The sequence below is a fragment of the Microtus oregoni genome, unplaced genomic scaffold (assembly GCF_018167655.1).
Source record: "Microtus oregoni isolate MIOR12 unplaced genomic scaffold, Mior012 000002F_ref0000024, whole genome shotgun sequence".
Classification (NCBI taxonomy): Eukaryota; Metazoa; Chordata; class Mammalia; order Rodentia; family Cricetidae; genus Microtus; species Microtus oregoni.
Window position 1 is genome coordinate 37,914,817 of NW_024543061.1, and position 20,362 is coordinate 37,935,178.

A 20,362-nucleotide genomic window follows, 5' to 3' on the forward strand; every position below is an offset into this window, starting at 1 on the left:
CCTAATAGAACATTTACTCCCTGGAAATAGTTTAGTTCCTAAAAGAATTCCCCAAAGTAAACTGTTCTGCTTTCTGATTCAAGATCAAATGTGAGGGTTACAAACTAACATGGTACTTCATGCACTGCAAAAATCTCCTTACATTTTTAAAACCCTTTAACAATAGAAGAGCCAAGAGAGGACACACAGGACGTCATGAATGTGCCCTAGCCTTACTGATATTCACTGGATTTTCCAAGCTCCTTTTCTAAGCTGTATACACTAGAGACAAAATAAAGTAGTCACCTAAATTAGTCATATCCCCAAAGTTAAATTTAAAGGAACCCAATTTCATGTTTATGTGAAAAGGAACACTTGTAAGCTTCTGTCATGAACACAAAATCTTAAGGCACCAAATAATCACAACATCTTATATGCCATCAACAGAGTGATAGTTTACTTATTCATATGAGATTTACTATTCTGGTAGGCACCCAGACAGTCAAATTCAAACCAAAATTTAACCAATAAATAGGTAGCACCCATTTCTTCTGCAAAAACAAAATCAAATAATTGATAGTACTATAGACAACATAATAAAATCGATTTCTCCTTGTAATTATGAAAGGACAGGGACAGCACAGCAAGTATCTTTTTGACATTTCATAATATATACAATCAGTCCCACATTACAGAAGCACATACACAAATAACATCGCTGTCCAAACTTGGGCCAATTTCTCTTTGTTTCTTACATTTCTGAATGATAGCATTTACAAAATCATTGAAACAAGAGGAAAGATGGCTGAGATTTTATTTACATTTAAAGAAGTAAGAAAGCTGGCAAATGGGTATAGAAAGACTCGTGTTAGGCTAGCATCACCTGTAATGTAAATATTTAGCCTTTAAAGACGCCTAGGAGATAACAAAAATATTTCCATAGAATTGGCATATAGTGGATCTAAGAAATCACCCTTACCCTAAACAGAAATTGTCCTATATTTTAAATGGTTTTCCTATTTGATTATACCCAAGTCATAAAAACCCCATGTTTATGTTCCTTTATGAATATCATGATAAAGCTTTGGTTATAAAACTCTGGTATTAGTTTGTTTCCCTTCGAACTCAGCCAATGGTGCATCAAGGTTAAGATGCTTCTGCTGTGTCTCTGCTACTAAGAATGGAACTAAAAGGGTAAACATGTTAAATTATCAAAAGTAAAAAATACAAATGCTCACACAGTAACCCAACGAGTCCTTCCATTCTCCAAGGTTCATAAAATAAATTTTCTGCACGAGATAATTTGAGTTCTTTAATCTAGAACACATATACGTTAGCCAAATCTTCTGTCATTTAGACTTTCTTTACACCTTCCCCATAATGGCTAAAGGACACATTTGAAAGAAGGGCAGACGGGGTCCAGTTGTAGTTCCTGTTCCTTGGGGAAGTCAGAAAGCTAAGAGGCAGGTTCCCCAGTGCTGCTCGGCCCTGACACTTCCGATCACCTCCGATGTTCCCCTCCGGCATTTCTCGTGTTGTACTCCTTTTGGGATCGGAACATGTCAGTTGAGTGGCCGTCTGTAGATATGGTTCCATGTGATAAGATCGCAGAGCAGAGAAGCAGGGGCAGCCGGGTAAATGCCACTTTTCATGATGCATGAATTGTAATTGTGGAGATCTGAGATCAGAGGTGAGTTCTCACTAGACTGGCAATCCACACAGCACAGCTCTGTGTCCTGATGCGCCTCAGGGTCAAAACACTGTGTCTGCTACCGCGTCACCTAAAACAAATGAAACTAGGTGAGCCTTTGACCTTACACCACCAAAGAGAATCCTTGCTGCCAGAGAACCAGAGAGACTGGTTTATCAGTTGGAACCTGTGTCTGTAACCGACCTGAACCCAACAGACGCTTTACATCCAGCTCGGCTTCCCTGCTCTCACTTTCAGTATGCAAAGAAAGCATTGAAGAAGGCTTGCTTTTTTATTTTCCGAGGTTATAAAATGCCATGAGATTAGGTACACCCACTGCCCACGAATTCCTGCATGTTAATTAAGCATGCTTTGTTAATGGCACTGAATAGCTTTTCAAATGAATGCTGATTAAAATCACTGCTTGTCAAAATCAAAATTTAACCTCTGTTACCTTTTTAAATGCAGTTAACCTGTCTTTAAAAAATTGTTTGACAGTAATGATCGGTTTAATGGAAACATATAACTATTAAGAAACATTATTATGTTCTTCATTTTTAAACACATGGACTCATTATTTAAGACCTTTCAGAAAGTTTGTAAGTTACACAGTCAACACACCAGTTCGGGGGGAAAGTCGCATAACACTTTAATACATTTATACTGTGCAAATATTTTCAGAAGAGGCTGAGTTATTTGGTAACACAGTCATCATGCCTGGACCTAACAGACCTTATATTCTTAAACTGGAACTGGAAAGCTTTCTCTGCAAAGAATTAAGTCTGGGTCATACTTTGAACTCTGTGTGCTGGACATTGGCTACATTCAAATGTAACTCACAGCTACAGTCAGAGACTACAGGTAAACTCACAGGCATTGATTATTTCCAACAAAGTATCGATGGACACTGAATGGGGATTTCACGTAATCCCCAATTCTCCTGTTATAAAATAGTTTTTTGATGCACAAAAAAAAAAAACAGGGTTTCACTATGTAACCCTGGCTGACTTCAAACTCCCTATATAAAGACAGGTTGGCCTTACCATCCTCCTGCCTCTGCATATTGAGTGCTGCGATTAAAGTCATGCACCACTACACGTAGGCTGCTGAAGCCCATTCTTAATCCATAATTAAAGTAATATAAAAAGCAAGCAAAGGACTGGATTTGGGTCACAAGTGACTGAATCAAGGGGAGGAATCTGGGGAAGAGGCCCGACAACCCCAGGAACACATGTGAAGGGCAGTGTGCAAAAAGGAAAGAGAAAGTGGGGTACTCGAGAAAAGAGGTGCAGGGACAGGAGTGTGAAGGATTTTCAGCAAAGGGGAAACACAGACGGCACTTGATGAAAGTGGGGGCCCATTAGAAGGAAGAACTTTCCAGAAAGAGGGAAACACAAGACAGCACAAGTCATTCAAGCACCCTAGCCTTTCTTTGATGAGGTAAAGAAAAGCGTGGCCAGACTACGAACTTACAGGGGTCACTTTGAACCAAGCAGTGAAAAGGAAAACACAAGAATTTAAGATAAGGATAAAAGTGTGATAAGGAAAATCAAGATAATCCCAAGGTCGTTGGTGGAGCCAATGGGTGCCAACTTCAGACCTGGTTGTAGGTGAGGTTAAAGGTGCCTGAAGGAAATATGTGAACTGCCTTGCTCAATGCTTATCACATAGCACTTGAGAAGTAATGGGATTAAAGCCACGGGACACCACTACACTCAGCCTAATAAAATCCACTCTTAATGCGCGTGTAATAGAAAAACAATCAAAGGACTAGATTTGGGTCACAGTTGTTGACACTTCTATATGTACCCTGCCTTCTCTTTGCAAGCTAAAGGCATGCACAGGCAAATATCAACCTGACCTAGAAAGTAATCTTCTAAAGTTTCTTACTTGAGGTGACTCAATTAAATCAGGAATATTCTGATTTATTTTCTTCTTAAATCGCTATTATACTTACTACATATAGAATTTTTATTACTGATTTTAAATTTCAATGGATGTGAAGTTACTAACATGCTAATACTGGCTTCACTTCCATGTATCAGCCCCCAAAACCCACACATCTGAAGCCGTCACTATAGAGGTAAAGGGATATCAGACTTCAAGGCGAGAGAGACAACTCCTCAGTTCAGGTAGCTAGCCCCTTAGGAGGTGCTTTATGGTTTCTATTGCTGTGATAAAACACCATGATCAAAAGCAACTTGGAGAGGAAAGGGCTTCATTTATCTTACACTCCCAGGTAACAGTCCGTCACTGAGGGAAGCCAGGACAAGAACTCAAGCAGGGGAGAAGCTGAAACAGAAATCTTGTTGGAATGTTGCTTACTGGCCTGTTTCTCATGATTTCATCAACCTGTTTTCCTACAGCACCCAGGACCACCAGGTCAGGGGTGGCACCAATGGTCTAGGCCCATCACCATTAATAAAGTAAATGCACTACAGACTTGCCTACATAAAAATCTGTTATGGACATTTTCTCAGTTGAGGTTCCCTCTTCCAAATGACTCTAGCTTATGCCTAGTGTTTGTATATATACTGTGTGACTCCTTGGTGTGATCAGAGGTCAGGAGAGGGCACTAGATTCACTGAAACTGAAGTTAATAGACGTTTATGAGCCTTTATGTATGGGAGATGGGAACCAAACCAGAGCTTCTGCACAAGCAACAAGTGTTCTTAACTGCTGAGCCATCTCTGCAGCCCTAGGACAATGGTTTTATTTTTGCTGTTGTTCTATAATTGAGACCTTTCTACATGACCACTCTGTCTGCATTATCTCCTTAAAACCCCTTCCAATCCCATAATTCATGGTCTCTTTAGTATTGTTACATGTATATAAATGTGTATAAACACACACACACACACACACACACACACACACACACACACACACATCTACAGCCCAAGTCCATTGATCTCAAGTACATATGTCCAGGATTGGAGAGTATATGTGAGCACTTATCTCTACAAGAAACTAAATCTCCTCTCTCAGCAGCCATTGACCATCTCTGGAGTTCCTCTGGAAGTCAGATCATATGGAATTCCCCTGTCCACAATGGCATGTCAACTGGAATTGTCATTATGTTATTCTTGTTCAAGCAATCACATTGTTGAGATTTCATGGATGCATTATTCCTTGAATGTTAGAGGTCATTATGTAGCAAGAGACATTCAAATATTCTAGTTTTTACCACCTTCCACAATTTTCTCTGAACATTAGGTTATAGGGATTGCATTGCTGATGTAAAAATTTGGGATGGGCAACCCACATCCCATTTCCCATTATCCCTTGCATTTTGACCAACTGTGAATCTTTGTAGTGGTCACTATCTGTTGAAAAAAAGAAAAAGTTTATTTGATGAGGGGTGAGAGCCACACTTATCTGTGGGTATCAAGATAAGATTTTGAATATAGTTATAAATTCTATTAGTTTAGAAAAATGCAAGTAGTAGATTCTCTTCTCAGGTCTATACTACCAGCTATAGGCACTTGGCTAGGTTTGTAGTACAAGGCATGGATTTCTTCCTAATGAGTGGATCTGAAGTCAAATTAGACAGCTATTGGTCATTCCGAGATAAATGTGTGACGATCACACTATGCCAGATATTTTACTAGGCTGATCATTGTTGGGGTTTGTAGGCTTTCCAGCTGGGTTAGAGTACTACAGATTGCTCCCCGGCACCTTTGGATACTATAGAGCCAGCCCTCTGGAAAGAGGCATCCAGGTCAATTCCAGCTCAAGTACTACATGTGCTCTGACTGAGTGTGTGGTACCTTCAGTAACAGTAACAAGTTCTGGAAGGCAACCAAGAGTAATGGCAATTGCCAATAGCCAATGTGATTTTGGAAGACTCGATTGAGAAGCTTCCCATTTTTGGAACTAGCTTTTGTTAGATAGTACATGATTCTTCGGGGATAGCACTACCCCAAATCTCCATTTAAAACTCACATATGGGGGCTGGAGAGATGGCTCAGTGGTTAAGAGCACTGACTGCTCTTCCAGAGGTCCTGAGTTCAATTCCCAGCAACCACATGGTGGCTCACAGCCATCTGTAATGAGATCTGGCACCCTCTTCTGATGTGTGGGCATACACGGAGGCAGAATGTTGTATACTTAATAAATAAATCTTTTAAAAAAAATTCACATATACACTTTAAGTACTAAAATAATATGCTGCCATATGGTCTTATCCAACATCCTAGTGCTCTCTCCTCTCTGCTCCTCCTCTATTGCCCTCCCTCCCCTTCTCCAGTTGAAGTCTGACCCACCCCCCATTTTCCCACTACCCCCACCCATAGCACCTGTTTCCTACTGTTCCACTCCCCGGAGCTCCATCTCTCACTTTTCCACCATGGTCCCTTGTTGAAAGGAGGTTGCATGTTGGCTCCCAGCTGCTCAGCCCCAAAATAATCATACAGAAACTGTATTAATTAAAATACTGTGTGGCCCATTAGCTCTAGCTTCTTATTGGGTAACTCTTATATCTTAATTTAACCCATCTCCATTAATCTGTGTATCAGCATGAGGTCATGGCCTACCTGTAACATGAGGGCCTACTTATTGTGGTTTCTGTCCTACCAAGTTCTACAGCTGTTTAGCCCCCAAAGAATGACACAGAAATCTACATTAGATATAAACTGATTGGCTCACTAGCTCAGGCTTCATATTAGCTCTTATAACTTAAGTTAGCCCATTATTCTAGTCTATGTTAACCTCATGGCTTGGTACCTTTCTCAGCCGGGCAGGTCATATCTTGCTTCTTCCGTAATCTGAGCAGGACTGTGGAGGAAGCTTCCTTCTTCCTAGAGTACTCCTGTTCTTATTGTCCCACCTCTACTTCCTGTCTGGTTCTCCCACCTATACTTCCTGTCTGGCTATCAGCCAATCAACATTTATTTAAAATATAATTGACAGAATATAGAACTGTTCTCCTGCACCACTTTTCCCTCTTTTTTTTAAACAAAAGAAAATAGCCATAGTCCATTTTGGGGCATATGTGGGAGTAGTATTCCAGACAACTTCCAGCTTGTTGGGGGCACTGATAATCTTATGGAGACCTAAAGAAAATTTAGAGTTATGATCAAATCCTGACTAGAGTATCCTGTGAGGCTTGATCATCTCAGGCAGCATCTTGAATCTGTCTGGATGTAGAGCTCAGACATCTGGGCTATCTGTGCCTACCAGAAATTTCCAGGATGTATAGGCAGTCCTGCCCAGACCACAGAAGAAGCAAGATATGACCTGCCCCACTGAAAAAAGGTACTGAGCCACGTGACTAACATAAATAAGAATAATGGGTTAATATAAGTCATAAGAGCTAATAAAAAGCCTGAACTAATGGGCCAATCAATTTATAACTAATGGAGACCTCTATGTGATTTTCTTTGGGACTTGCCGGCTGTGGGAACTGGGCAGGACAGAGACCCCAACGAGCAGCAGGCCTTCATGTTAACACCCACCAGCTAAAGTTCTGGCATCTGTCTCCAGCGGGGCTACATGGCTTCTCCATGAATCTGCTTCCTTTCTCCCAGCATTAGGTTCTGTCTTCCCTACCTACATAAGTTCTGCCCTGCTATAGGTCCCTCCCTATTTTCCTGGCTTCTTCAGAAACTATGGGCTAGCTACTCAAACCTAAAGAAACAGAGCTAGAGACCACAAATAAGAAGGATGATAACAGCATTTATGTATCTGGATCTGGGTTACTTTACTCAGCACAATTTCCAGCTCCATTTACCTTCAAGTTTCATGCTTTTATTTTTTTACCAGCTGAATAGAATTTCAATATGTATATATACCACATTTTCATTGTCCACTCATCAGCTGAAAGACATTTATGTTGATGCTGTTTCCTAGCTACTGTGATTAGAGCAGGAATGAACATGGCTGAGCACATATTTAGAGTAGGTTACTGAGTCCTTTGAGTATATATCAAAGAATGGTATAGCTGGGTCATATGGTAGATTCAGTTCCTACTTTTTAAACAATCTCCACACTAATTTCCAGAGTGACTAGACCATTTTGTAAGCCCAAAGTGAATGTGGGATCCTTTTACCCCATAATCTTGTCAATATTTGCTGTCAAATGTTTTCATGATCTTAGCCATCCTGATTGGGAAGAGAAAATCTGAGTGCAGTTTTAGTTTGCATTTCTCTTACTGCTGAAAATTTTGAATACTCGGGTAGTAGCCACTTTTATTTCTTCTTTTGAAAACTTTGTTCAGACTCATAGCCCATATTGTTAATGGAGTCATTTATTGACTCTGGTTTTTACATTCCTTGTATATTCTGAATATTTAATCCTCTTATCATATGTATAGCTATCAAAAAATTTTTCTCACTCTCTTCTCAATTATTTCCTTTGCAGGAGAAGCATTTTAGTTTTATGAGGCCCCCTTTGTCAATTGTTGCCCTCAATTTCTGAGCAAATGGAGTTCTGTTTAGAAACGTCTTGTATCTTGTTCTGATTTTTACTACTTCTTACCCTCTTCTGGATTTCAGTTTGTTCTTGTTTCTGCAAATTATTGAGTTGCATCTTTAAGTTGTTAATTTATGTAATTTCTGGTTTTTAAATATAGATACTTAGAGCTATACATTTTCTTTTTGAGACTATTGTGAATGTGTCCTATAGGTTTTGTTGCATTGTCTTGTCATATTTCATTCTAAGATTTTTTTTTATGTATGTCTTGATTTTTGACCCATTCATCATTCAGTAAAGTGTTAATACCTATTAGTTATTATGGTTTTTATAGATTATTTTATGACTATAAGTTTTACTGAACAACAGTTAGGTAGCATACTTGGAGTTACTTATGTCAATTCTTTTGTGTTTGTAGGAATTTGTTTCATGCCTCGTATGTGGTCTGTTTTGGAGAAACTTCTATGGGTGGCTAAGTAGAATGTATATTCTTTGGTGTTTGGTTGGAATATTCTATAGATATCTCCTAAGTCTATTTGATGTATAATTACTTAATTCTAACGTATCTCTGTTTATTTTTGTCCAAATGACCTATCTCCTGGGGAGAGGAGATATTGAAATCACCAACTATTATTGAATTGTGCTTAAATTATATCTTGAGGTGTAGTAGTATGCTCTTTATGAAATGGGGTATGCTAGAGTTTAACACATTTATGCTTGGGATTGTAATGTCTTCTGGGTGAATAATTCTACAGTCATGAAACAATGAAATAATTATGGAGGTGACCCATGGTGATACCCAAGAGACAGAGGAAGGCCACAACTAAGGTGTCACTTGAGGAAGGTACTGGGCAAGGACTAGAGCATGGGAAACACTAATATGAAGGAAGCTTCTGAAGCCAACGCTGCCATTTCTGTTATTTAATAAATTTCTGCATATTTCAGATGATTAAAATTTTATTTTTATTCCTGATCCTACAAATGTCAGTTTCATAGACATGATCATCCTAAAGACTGAAGTCTCTTGGGGTTTAAACAAATATCCATGAGACACTTTTCTTCTTGACTCATTCCTCTTTGCATTTCCAATGAAACCCTGGAAACTTTTAGACACTTAATAGAAAATTTGAAAAAAAAATTGAATAACATCCACACCTTCTAGATTGGACATTCAAGACATGAAAGTTTATCTCAAATTTTTAAAAGTAGAGGTAAGGCTAGGGATGTAACTCAGTTGAAGTTGCCAAGAATGTGTAGGTCCCTTAATTCAATATCAAGTTTTTTGGGGTAGAGAAATAACAAAGTGAATTTCAAGAATTGAGTAGGGAGGTTACAAAAAGCTCCTGAGAAAATGTATCATTCTCTAGAACAGTGCCTGGGCCTAAGCACCATTGACTGTGGGGACTACACCATCCTTTGTAGAATGCCTACCATTGTCCATGGTGTTGACTCACAGATGCCTGTAGCATCTCTACCTCAGCATCGGGCAACCCAAACATATCCTCACATATTGTCCAGTGTCCCCAAAGGGGAAGAAAGCACCCAGTAAAGCTCTTCCTTATTTACAGTTTCAAAATAAGAAGCTTAAATACCACAGACTTTCACAAGATCAAAGTTGTCTTTATCTATTGACAAATTATTCAAATGCCCTGACACACCCTTACTGTTGATGCTACAAAGTCACTGGGTCCTTGGAAGAAACTTTAGCACTGACAGTTTGAAAGAGGGAAGTGCAAATCAAAAACTCTGAAGAGAGGAAAAGGAGCCTTGAGGCATGAGAACAACATGACTTCTTTTCCCACAGGAAGTAGTTCCTCAGGAGAATGAAGAGGATGTCAGTCTTTCCTATGTGGGGCTGATGGCTAAGTAAGAACAAGGACATGTCTGCCTCTCTTACTTTCATCTCTGAGACAGAGCCCATTAGTATCTCAAACCAACTGCTAACTCTTTCTGTATTTGCATTTAAATGAGAAATAGAATCCTAGCATAGTGGCTTACTACTCAAGACCTGACACTCTGAGCTGTGTGTTCCCATGCTGCTGTGCACAGATTCTTCAAGGAAAATGGAAACTGTTCTGTTGTTTACTTAATACCCCTTCCAGGGTGGCAACTGCTTCGCCATCACAGGATGGCTGTCCCTCCAGAGATATAAGGTCAGTACCATTGCAAGCAAGAGCTACAGTTTCTAGAATGCCAAGTTCAGCATGGGAGGCAGTCAGAGCTCCCCAAATGAACTTCTGTGTGCATGCAAGCCATAACAGACATAAAGTGTTTTAAGAAGTTCAAGGCATGCTGACTTGGATTAATAAAGGAAACAAAGTTTTATACCTTCCAGATTATTCTCAAATGGCATATCACTGGGAAAAAGGCAGCCCAAGTATTACAGTTGCTTTGGGAACTGTATTATGTCTCTACATCTTTCCAGGAGATAAATGAAATGTCACTACCATTGAGAATTGAGCTAGAGCAAACTCATATTCCCCACACACAGAGGCAAAATGCCCCTAAAGGTTTACTTCCTGCTAATGCTCTCACAAACTGCACATAAAGAGAGAGAGTCACTCTACCAAGTGAACTACTTACACACATTCTTTTTCCAGAATTCACTTGGCTTCCATTCAATCTTGTTTTACATTTATATCTAAAAATCAATACAAATTTAATCTTCCAAAATGTTATTTCTTAGTCTACAAGAAATGCAATGAAAGTTTATTTTAATCACTGATAGATAGAAGATTATTTTTTAACCTCATAGGAGACTTCAATACTTTTTATTTAGAGAGTACTTATGGAAACAGCTGAAAGGAGTCGGGAGCAGGAAACAGAAGTTGCTTAGCAAGTGCAATGGCCTGAGGTGGCTGGGAGTTTACTGGGCATGGCCTAGAGGGATTAGTTGGGCAGTGGGACAGTTAACCTCCTTGCTGCTTCAACAAATACCTCCATGGATTTCCTCTAACATGGATGTAAAAATAGAGTTGTGACTTGAGGTCTATGGAGGATTGCCTCAAAGAGCACCCAGAGATACCAAAATCTGTACATGCAGAAAACCTACCTAGAATGGTATGCCACTTACGTGTAGTGTATACAGACTTTTTGATATTTTAAATAATTTCTAGATTGCTTATAACAACTACAACACAAATGTAAATATATATATATATATATATATATATATATATATATATATTGCTTTTTTTACTTGTCTACATGTATATCTAAGCATCACATGGGTGAAGTGTCTATAAAGGCCTGAAGAAGCACTTGATCCCCTGGAAATGGAGTTACAAATGGTTGTGAGCTGCCATGTAGGTGCTGGGAACTGGACCCAAGTCCTCTTCAAAACCAGAAGGTGCTCTTAACTGTCAAGACATCTCTTCAGCCAGAAATGGTTTTTATACTCTATTATTTAGGGAATAATGACAAAAAAGAAAACTGTACTGGTTTAGTTGAGATGCGATTACCTTCTAATGTTTTAGTCTGTGACTGGTGGAATCTACACAGGTCCTGTCTGAAGTAATAAGGGCAGCGGGGCTGCGTCCCCAGCACCCCGGCTGCCTGCTTGGTTAGCTTATGCCCCAAAATAATTACACAGACACTGTATTCTTTTAAGCACTGCTTGGCCCTTTAGCTCTAGCACTTACAGGCTAATTCTCACATCCCGATCAACCCATCTCTAATAATCTGTGAGAACCGGTCTTACCGGGAAGATTCTAGCCTAGTCCATCCTGGGTTGGAGCTTCATGCCGTGAGCGGGGCATCGCGTCTCTCCCAGGCGTCTGCTCCAGAGAGGAGAGCTGTCGAGACTGAGCTCACTTCCTCTTCCTCCCAGCGTCCTGTTCTGTTTACTCCTCCCACCTATCCTCTAACCAATAAAATGGGCCAGGGCAGTGCCTTTATTAGCCAATGACCTTCCTCCATCATTTCCCCTTTTTCGGTTTAAACAAAAAAAGGCTTTAACTTTAACATAGCAAAATTACATATAACAAAACAGTTATCAAGTAAAAGTTACAATAATCTTTATCATAACTAAGGAAAACTATAACTATAACTAACTATTCTTAACTCCATCAAAGACTCCAGAAAGATATAATATTACCTAAGTAAACAAGAACTAAGAAACTTCAAACTCTAGAAATGACAAAGACATCTCGCTGCCTGGACAGTCACCCAAAGTTCTTTTGTACCGTTGGGGCATCCATCTTCAGCCTTCAGGCCCATGGTATCCAGCAGACATTTCCATAAAGCAGGAAAATTCAAAGTCAGTTCAGTCACTATCTGTTGTGTCCTGCAGAATGTCTCGCAGACTCTTTCAAAATGAATCAGGAACCCCGAAAGATCATCTCACCTTATGCAAGTTCAGTAGTCCTCTCTCTGCGGGTTCTCTGTGTCCAGTTTATGCAATAGTCCAGGCAAGAGCAGTTTCTTGCCCAAATGGCTATCAAACTCCATCAGGTGCCTCTTCGATGCCCATCTTCCTCTTGAAGTAGATTGGTGCTGCCAGGAGCAGAGTGTCTCATTGTCATGAAAAGTCCTCAGTTATTAAAACATCAAATGTCCTATTCTGTAATCTTTGAAAGACATGAAGAATGTCTATCTAAAATATATCTCTATATATCTAGAAAATCTAACTAACATGACTACAAGCTTTACTATTATCGATGATTCTCCATTAACAACCTATATTTCTTAATTATATAGTACATATTTAAATGAACTACACAATCACAATACCTTAATCAAAATCAGAAACACTTATACATATAACAAAATCGACCTTAAATCTCTATCAATAAAGCAAAATCTATACTAATGTAAATTATTCATATCTATATCATATCCCCCTTTAAATGTAAAAGAACATTTATAAACATTTTTTGGGAATATGGGCGCAGTTATTTCTCTCCAAACTGCTTCCTGCTGAATGGGGGCGTCGTTAATTAGGTCTTTCATGGTATAACCTGTGTGCTAGTTTCATCTCAGTTGGCAGTTGAGCGAAGCAATTTTTTGAAGGCGTTCACACCAACCCTTCAGGAGGGCGTGGTCCATCATACCAAATCGGAATATAAGAAATGAACAGTGTCTCATCCTCTGTGAAAACAAAATAAGAAACTCCTTTCCAAAGTATCATATCCTTAGATCCAAATTCATAATATCTATGTTGGATTAGTTCAGCAGCATTTATAAACAAATATCTTTTAGCAGCTGTTGCTCCTTTCTCAGCATTCAAACAATTCAAAGAGAGCATAATAGCATACAGTATCAAAATTCTCTGTGTATTTTCCATCTTTGTACAGCTTTGTTTTAACCTCTATTTCGTTTATTTTTACTTTTAACTTTTTGCTTTTTGAGACAGGTTCTCTGTATCTTTGACCTGAAGTAACTCTGTAGACCAGGCTGTCTTTGAACTCTCAGAGATCCGCCTGTCTCTGCCTCCCAGGCATTCAGGATTAAAGGTGTTTGCTACTACACCTTGAACTCACAGAGATCTGTTAGTCTCTGCCTTCTAGGCACTGGGATTAAAGGCGTGTGCTATCACACACAACAACTCTCTTCCTTTTTTTATTTTTTACTTTAAGAACTTCAACTTTTAGTCTGCATATATTTTTAACACACTGTAAACCATTTAAAAATTTTCTTTGTCTTTGAATCTCTCTTTACTGTATATCTCTCTTTTTCTGACCACAAGAGCCTTTAATTTACCAAGCAATCTCAGTAGGATTAAAGGCGTGGCTTTGCCGGCTGGATCCAGCCCATTCCTTAGCATTCCAGCCTCATGGCTGAGGTACTGGCTGTAGCCATATTTACTGCAACAACTGTACGGCATTTCAAGGTCCCTGCCAGCAAGTGAGCTACAACAGACAACACTCAAGTCCTCTCTCGGTAGTCGGCCCTCCTGCCTCAAACAGTCAGAGTTTGCCCTGGCAGGATGGCCCAGAAAGCCGGCATTTTTAAACGGTGCAGCTTTTTTCCTGCTACGGCTGAAAACCGAAAAGCATGCGTTCAGCTTTTCATCAACACCGTTTAAGTGTTTCGTGGCAGGACCTCTTAATGAGCTGCAGGGTTTTGCAGCTGAAGCTGAGTCAGGAAGCCTCTCTTAGATGAGGTGCTTGCTTGCCTCTAGCAAGCAGAGCAGACCCGAGAACACAGTGAGTCTAGTTGCCATCAAACTAATCTTAGCACTTTACTCCATTTATGCTCTATTCAAAAGCTCTGTCTCCCACAGGAGCCAGACAGAGATCGCAATGGCGGCATAGCCCCAGGAAGTCGCGCTTTAAAATGACACAGCGTTTTTTCTGCTACTGTTGCCGAATCAGGAAATCTCTCTACAGCACGCCACCAACAAACAGCAAAAATCTGTGTTAAACTCTCTCTCCCTTATTTTTAAGCCTTCTCAGGTTTTTTAAGTGGGTTTAGTCCATCACATGGGGCGCCAACTGAAGTAGTGGGGGCGGCGGCGGGGCTGCGTCCCCCACACCCCAGCCGCCTGCCCAGCTAGCTTATGCCCCAAAATAATTACACAGACACTGTATTCTTTTAAGCACTGCTTGGCCCTTTAGCTCTAGCACTTACAGGCTAATTCTCACATCCCGATCAACCCATCTCTAATAATCTGTGAGAACCGGTCTTACCGGGAAGATTCTAGCCTAGTCCATCCTGGGTTGGAGCTTCATGCCGTGAGCGGGGCATCGCGTCTCTCCCAGGCGTCTGCTCCAGAGAGGAGAGCTGTCGAGACTGAGCTCACTTCCTCTTCCTCCCAGCGTCCTGTTCTGTTTACTCCTCCCACCTATCCTCTAACCAATAAAATGGGCCAGGGCAGTGCCTTTATTAGCCAATGACCTTCCTCCATCACCTGTCAACACAAATGTTGCTGAAATCACACATTACCAGTAAGCACAAGTTATGTTCTAATGGGAGACAACTTTAAATGGACATCATTGCAACCCGTCTAACTCCAGTAACCTCAGAAAGACTTGTCGTTAACTGGTATTCAAGAAACAGCTATGGTGACATCAGCTGGATCTGGGCCTACCAAGATAGGCAAACACAGACAAGGACCTGACTTCACAGATCCCACACTAGATAGGAAGTGATGTAGGGAACAAAGGAATACAGCTATCCATGGAAAATGTAACCCTAGTGGACACTCAGTCACCAAACTCATATGCAACCAAGGATAGATTCACTGAAGCGGAAGAATAGTTGACTAGAAAGGAAGGGAAGACATCACATCATATGAGAAGGAAGGACCACCTCAAAGGCATCATGGCAGAGACCAACAGAAGGCCAGGAGGTTTGGGGCAGAAAGAAGGGAACCTGTCTTGCATGATTGTCTCTGAAGGACCAAAGGGATGACTGAAGCTGCTCAGAGGTTTTAGGATGGCCTGGTTGAGAGCTGACATCTCACAAACACTGTTTGCTGTAGTCAATAAATGGAGTTTCTGCCAGAAGGAAGTCATTAGTCACTGGACGTGATGGTGGATTAGGTGGGAGACAGGAAAGCAGTCATGAAAGGATTTGGCAGTAAAAATTTCTAAAACCCAAGTAATTGAGAGGGCACAAGACAAAGAAGTTTGCTTTCTCGCTGAAGAACTGAAGCACTTGTGTTTTCCTTCAGGAGCAAGAAATTCAGAATGGGGAACCACTAGGGAGAAGCTGTGGAAGACTTGAGTGAGAATCTCACCTGGCCTGTCTCCAATCTCAGTGGCAGCATATTTTCCCATCTGAGTAAATCATCTGGACGTGGATTCTTGCCATGTCGCTTTGATACACCGCTCTGTCAACTCGGAAACCTTTACTTTAAATTGAGCCCCTGAAGGAGCAGAAGGGAATTTAGGGGCCCTGCTGAAAGTAAGAGTTCACCCACCAAATCACTGCCCCAACACACAGCAGCAACACTGGCAAATGGACTTTCCTGAAAGGCAAAAGCCACAGTGTAGCACAGCCCTGGCAGGTTTATCCACACAAAACAATGTTGTTCTCTTGCTGGCAAGATCCAGGCACAGCAGGAACCCCGAGTTAGCAGCTCCCACAGCTATAAATTACAGTTACCTTTTGTTCGTACTTGCCTTAGTGGTTTTGACTTTATTGCCACTGCTACAGGACCAACCCGAGGAGTCCGGAAGGACTCGGCAGTCCTCTCCTTCCAAGCAGGGATTCATGTGGCACCACCACTTCTCAATCACAAGGGAAGCTGGAAAACAAAGGATGCATTGTATTTGTGACATGCCTTCTTCCTCCACGTGTGGGTGGCAAAGCGGAACACAGGTTAGCACACTCACGCAAACGCTGCTCTGGGACCATTGCATAAGTGTGTTTAAAGAGTTCAGTTGGACCTCCATGTACTCTGGAAAATGCAGTTTTGGAGTTGGCTACCAAACGTAATAGAATTGGTAAGAGCCAATGCCTTGTGGGCACCTGTCTTGATTTGAATCTCAATGTGTTCTTTTCTCCTTTGCTTTGTGGCCTTAAATTTGTCATATAATTTCTCTTAGCCTCGGTTTTGCCAAAAAGGCAGGCATAAAAAAATTGGCCAAAGATGCAAAAGGATATAGTAACTTCAGGGGAAACTTTGAGCCAGTCCTTTGGTCCAGGAAAGGCTAGATACTGTAACAGACAGTCTCTTTGGTTGCAGGTTCCAGTGGCAGGCAGGTGTTGTTCAATGTTATTCAAGGCTATGAACACTAAAACTTAAACACTTCATCCTGCATGGATACCATCCCTGTAGTCCACTGCAGCAACTAGATGAATGGTGAGTCACAATTTGTCATGTAGTGAAAATCAGCTACAGTGTCAGGACCCAGCCTTGCCTCACAGTCCATGTGAGATTATTTCGGGATGTTCATCTCACCTGTGAACTCACTATTCCCCAACTCCTGCCATCTGCACACACACACAGAAGTTTGCCCATAATACTGTGTTTTATGTTAATAAAACAGAAAATAAGTAGTTTTAAAAATGCTGCAAGATCCCCCGGCGGTCCTTCAGAGCAGCTTGTCCCAGGCAGAAACAGACGCCGGATCCCCAGAGCAGTTGCTGGTCCCAGAGAGGCAAGCGGCTGGGTAGGCAACAGTAAGAAGGGACATGGGCAGACACATCGTACAGAATAGAATTGAATATTTATTACTTAAAGGAGAGGTGAGAAAAAAGAGAAAGAGAGAGAGAAAGGGAAGAGAGAAAAGAGGAGGAGAGACACAAAGAAGGGCCTGAGAGAGAGACATGCATGCGGACCTAGAGGAGACAGAGAGAATCTAAGATGGTGGGAGGAGGGCAGGGGTCGCCGGGAGTGAGTGTGGCTTGTCTCTTAAAGAGACAAAAACCATAACAAGTAGCATACTAGATTCTGGAATTGAACACCAACAGAAGTAGGGAAATCTCTGTTCTATAGGATGGTTCACAGGGTGGCTGAATTGCAGAGGTTAATTCAGCCAATTAGCTGTTACAGAACTGAGCTGAAGTTGAGGCATTGGTGAGTCAAGAAAGCCTGACCTGTTTTCTTGTTGAAACAGCAATATTTACATAGAAAACACCTCCAAGTAGATGTTACAATTCTCCCCCTTGGGATGATCATTGTTTTCCACAGTTTCTGAGCTGCAGAGATGTGGGACCCATAGATTACTTTTGTGTTTTTAAATAAAGACTTTAATAAATGGAAACAGGGTAAACATGTCAGTTTGCTATGTGTGAACAGTGTGTTGTTGTAAGAAGTGTGGGCCCTTTGTTGCATTCCGCCGTCCAGCTAGCTTAAGCCCTAAAATAACCACACAGAAATTGTATTAATTAAATTACTGCCTGGCCATTAGCTCTAGCCTCTTATTGGCTAACTCTCACATCTTGATTCAACCCATTTCTAATAATCTGTATGTCACCACAAGGTCATGGCTTGCCAGGAGAGATTCTAACCTATGTCGGTCTCACGCTGGAGATTCATGGCATCTGCCACACTTCCCTTCTTCCCAGCATTCTGTTCTGTCTACTTCGCCCACCTAAGTTTCTGCCCTATCAAAAGGCCAAGGCAATCTCTTTATTCAACCAATGAAAGCAACACATCCTACACCAGTGTGTGATGATTACCAGAATCAAATAAATTAACTCATCCATAGTTACTCATCATTGATCATTAATCCCCAAATCCTGTGCACCTTATAACGGAAGATCCACACCCTTTGATCAACCTGTTTCATCTCCCATCCTACCAAACCCTCCAGCTCTGGAAATGACAATTTTTCTCTGTACTAACAGGAATTCTACTTTCTAAAAAATTATATATACAAGAGACCATGGGAACTTTAACCCTTTGTTTCCTAGCTTATTCCTTTAGCATAAAGCCCTCCTGGTTCATGCATGTTTTCACAGATATCAGGATCTCTTTGTGTGAACAAATACTGGTCTACTGTGAACATAGCCCACATTTTCCTTCTCTCCCCAGCAATGAAGTTACTGGGTTGTTCTCACCCAGCTACGTCAGTGAAAATGGTGGTACATATGCCTTATAGGTAGTGAGTTCGAGGATGAGAATGTGGCTTAAAGCATCTGCTTACCTGTGTAACACTCTGGGTTGGAGCTCTGGCACCACACACAAAGGAAGGGCCAATTTTATGTCCTGTGTATTATGTCTAACAGGAGGTTTACTGCATATGTAATCTTATTTTCTGAGGAACTTCTATATTGCTTTCCATGGTTGTCTGTACCAATTCACTTTCCTGTCAACAATACATGAGTGTTCCCCTTTCTCTGTGTCCTCATATCCCCCTGTGGTTTAGATAACAGTCATTCTAATAAGAGCAAGATAATACAGTGATGTAAATCACTCCCTTGGATGCCTGCTTGATATTTCTGTTCTCTCTGAGAAAATAGATATCAGGTCCTTCGCTCACTGGTTTTGGTTTGGGGATTTCAAGTTCTTCAAGCCCTTTATGGGTTGGATGTGAACCCCTTTACAGAAATGTGATTCATGGGACTGGTGAGATTCCTCGGTTAAAGCACACATACTGTTCTTTCAGAGGACTGCTGCTCAGTTCCCATCACCCACGTAGGGCAGCTCGCAACTACAGGAAACTCCAGTTCCAGAAGATTGATGACTGCTTCTAGCCTCCAGGGGCACCTGTGCTAACGTGCACACATACCCATGGGGGCTGGGGTGGTGGAGATCTTAGAAAAAGAGAAATATGTTCTGAAACAAGTTCTCACATTCTCTGGGCTGTCCTTTCCTTCTGTTCTTTGTTGCCTTTAAGGGATTTTGGTTTGACGGGTGTTCACGTGTTTGAATTGCTTTTGTTGCCTGTGTTTTTAGTATCCATACCTAAAAGTCCATTGCTAGTGTCAAGGGTTTCCTGCATTGACTTCTCAGCTTCATAGTTTCTGGTGTCATGGTAGTCTGTGGTACACTGTGAGTTATTCTTGTGTATGGAATAAAGCCATCTTTTACTTGCAGCCAGCCACTTTTGACATAATCTATAGTGAGTATATCCAGAGCCTTGATCACACATATGTAAGTTTATCGCTGGCTTTCTACCTTGTTCCATTGTTCTGTTTGTCTGCTTTTATAGCACACCTATGCTATCGTGCGATTACTGTAGCTCTGAGTACGTGAATTAGGATGTATGATGTCTCTAGCCTTCCCTTCTTCTGACAAACTCTTGATCTATTTGTGCTCTTTGTGACTTCACATAACTTTTAGGGCTATTTTCCGTATCTGTGAAAATGCTACTTAGTTTTTGATAGGAATCTGCAGGTCATTTGGGACACTTAACAACAATATTCATTTTTATGTTGTGTGATTTCCTTCTGCAGCATCAGAGAGCTTTCAGCACATGGATCTTTTGCCTCCCTGGTTAAATTATTTTTTCTAAGCATTTTGTTTTTATCACATGATCATAAACAGGATCTTTTCAAAATTCTTTATCACTCTATGAAAATGCAAGTCATTTTTTTACAATTCATTCTTTTAAAAATTTTCCATCTGCCGACTTTACTGAATTCAATGTCAATGGTTTTTTAGCCTCTTAAAAGAAGTGAAGCAGAAACAACATTACAAACACATTTTGTAAAGCCAGCATTAGCCTCTTACCAATGTCAGGTCAGACATCTACAAGAAAAGAAAATTACAGGCCAACATATTTCATAAAAATGGATGCAAAAAAACCCTCAAAAACACTAAAAAACCAAATTTAGCAGGATTTTGAATAAATTACTCAACATGACCAGGTAAGAGTTACCTCTCAAGTGCAAAGAGGATCAAGTATTAATCAATGTGATCCACTACATTCTGAGAATAAATGATAA

At 40.7% G+C, this 20,362-nt stretch overlaps 1 protein-coding gene across 1 annotated transcript in view; it reads right to left on the reverse strand.

The window, feature by feature from the left end:
- Positions 1-414: 414 nt before the first annotated feature.
- The window catches only part of Tafa4 (TAFA chemokine like family member 4), a 210,925-nt gene continuing 190,977 nt past the window's right edge, over positions 415-20,362 (reverse strand). Inside the window, exons 5-6 of the mRNA XM_041641324.1 lie at positions 16,147-16,271; positions 415-1,760 (exon numbers count right to left, since the gene is read on the reverse strand). Of these exons, the coding sequence (XP_041497258.1) occupies positions 1,749-1,760; positions 16,147-16,271 (137 nt within the window). The 3' untranslated portion in view covers positions 415-1,748. The remainder of the gene's footprint in view (positions 1,761-16,146; positions 16,272-20,362) is intronic.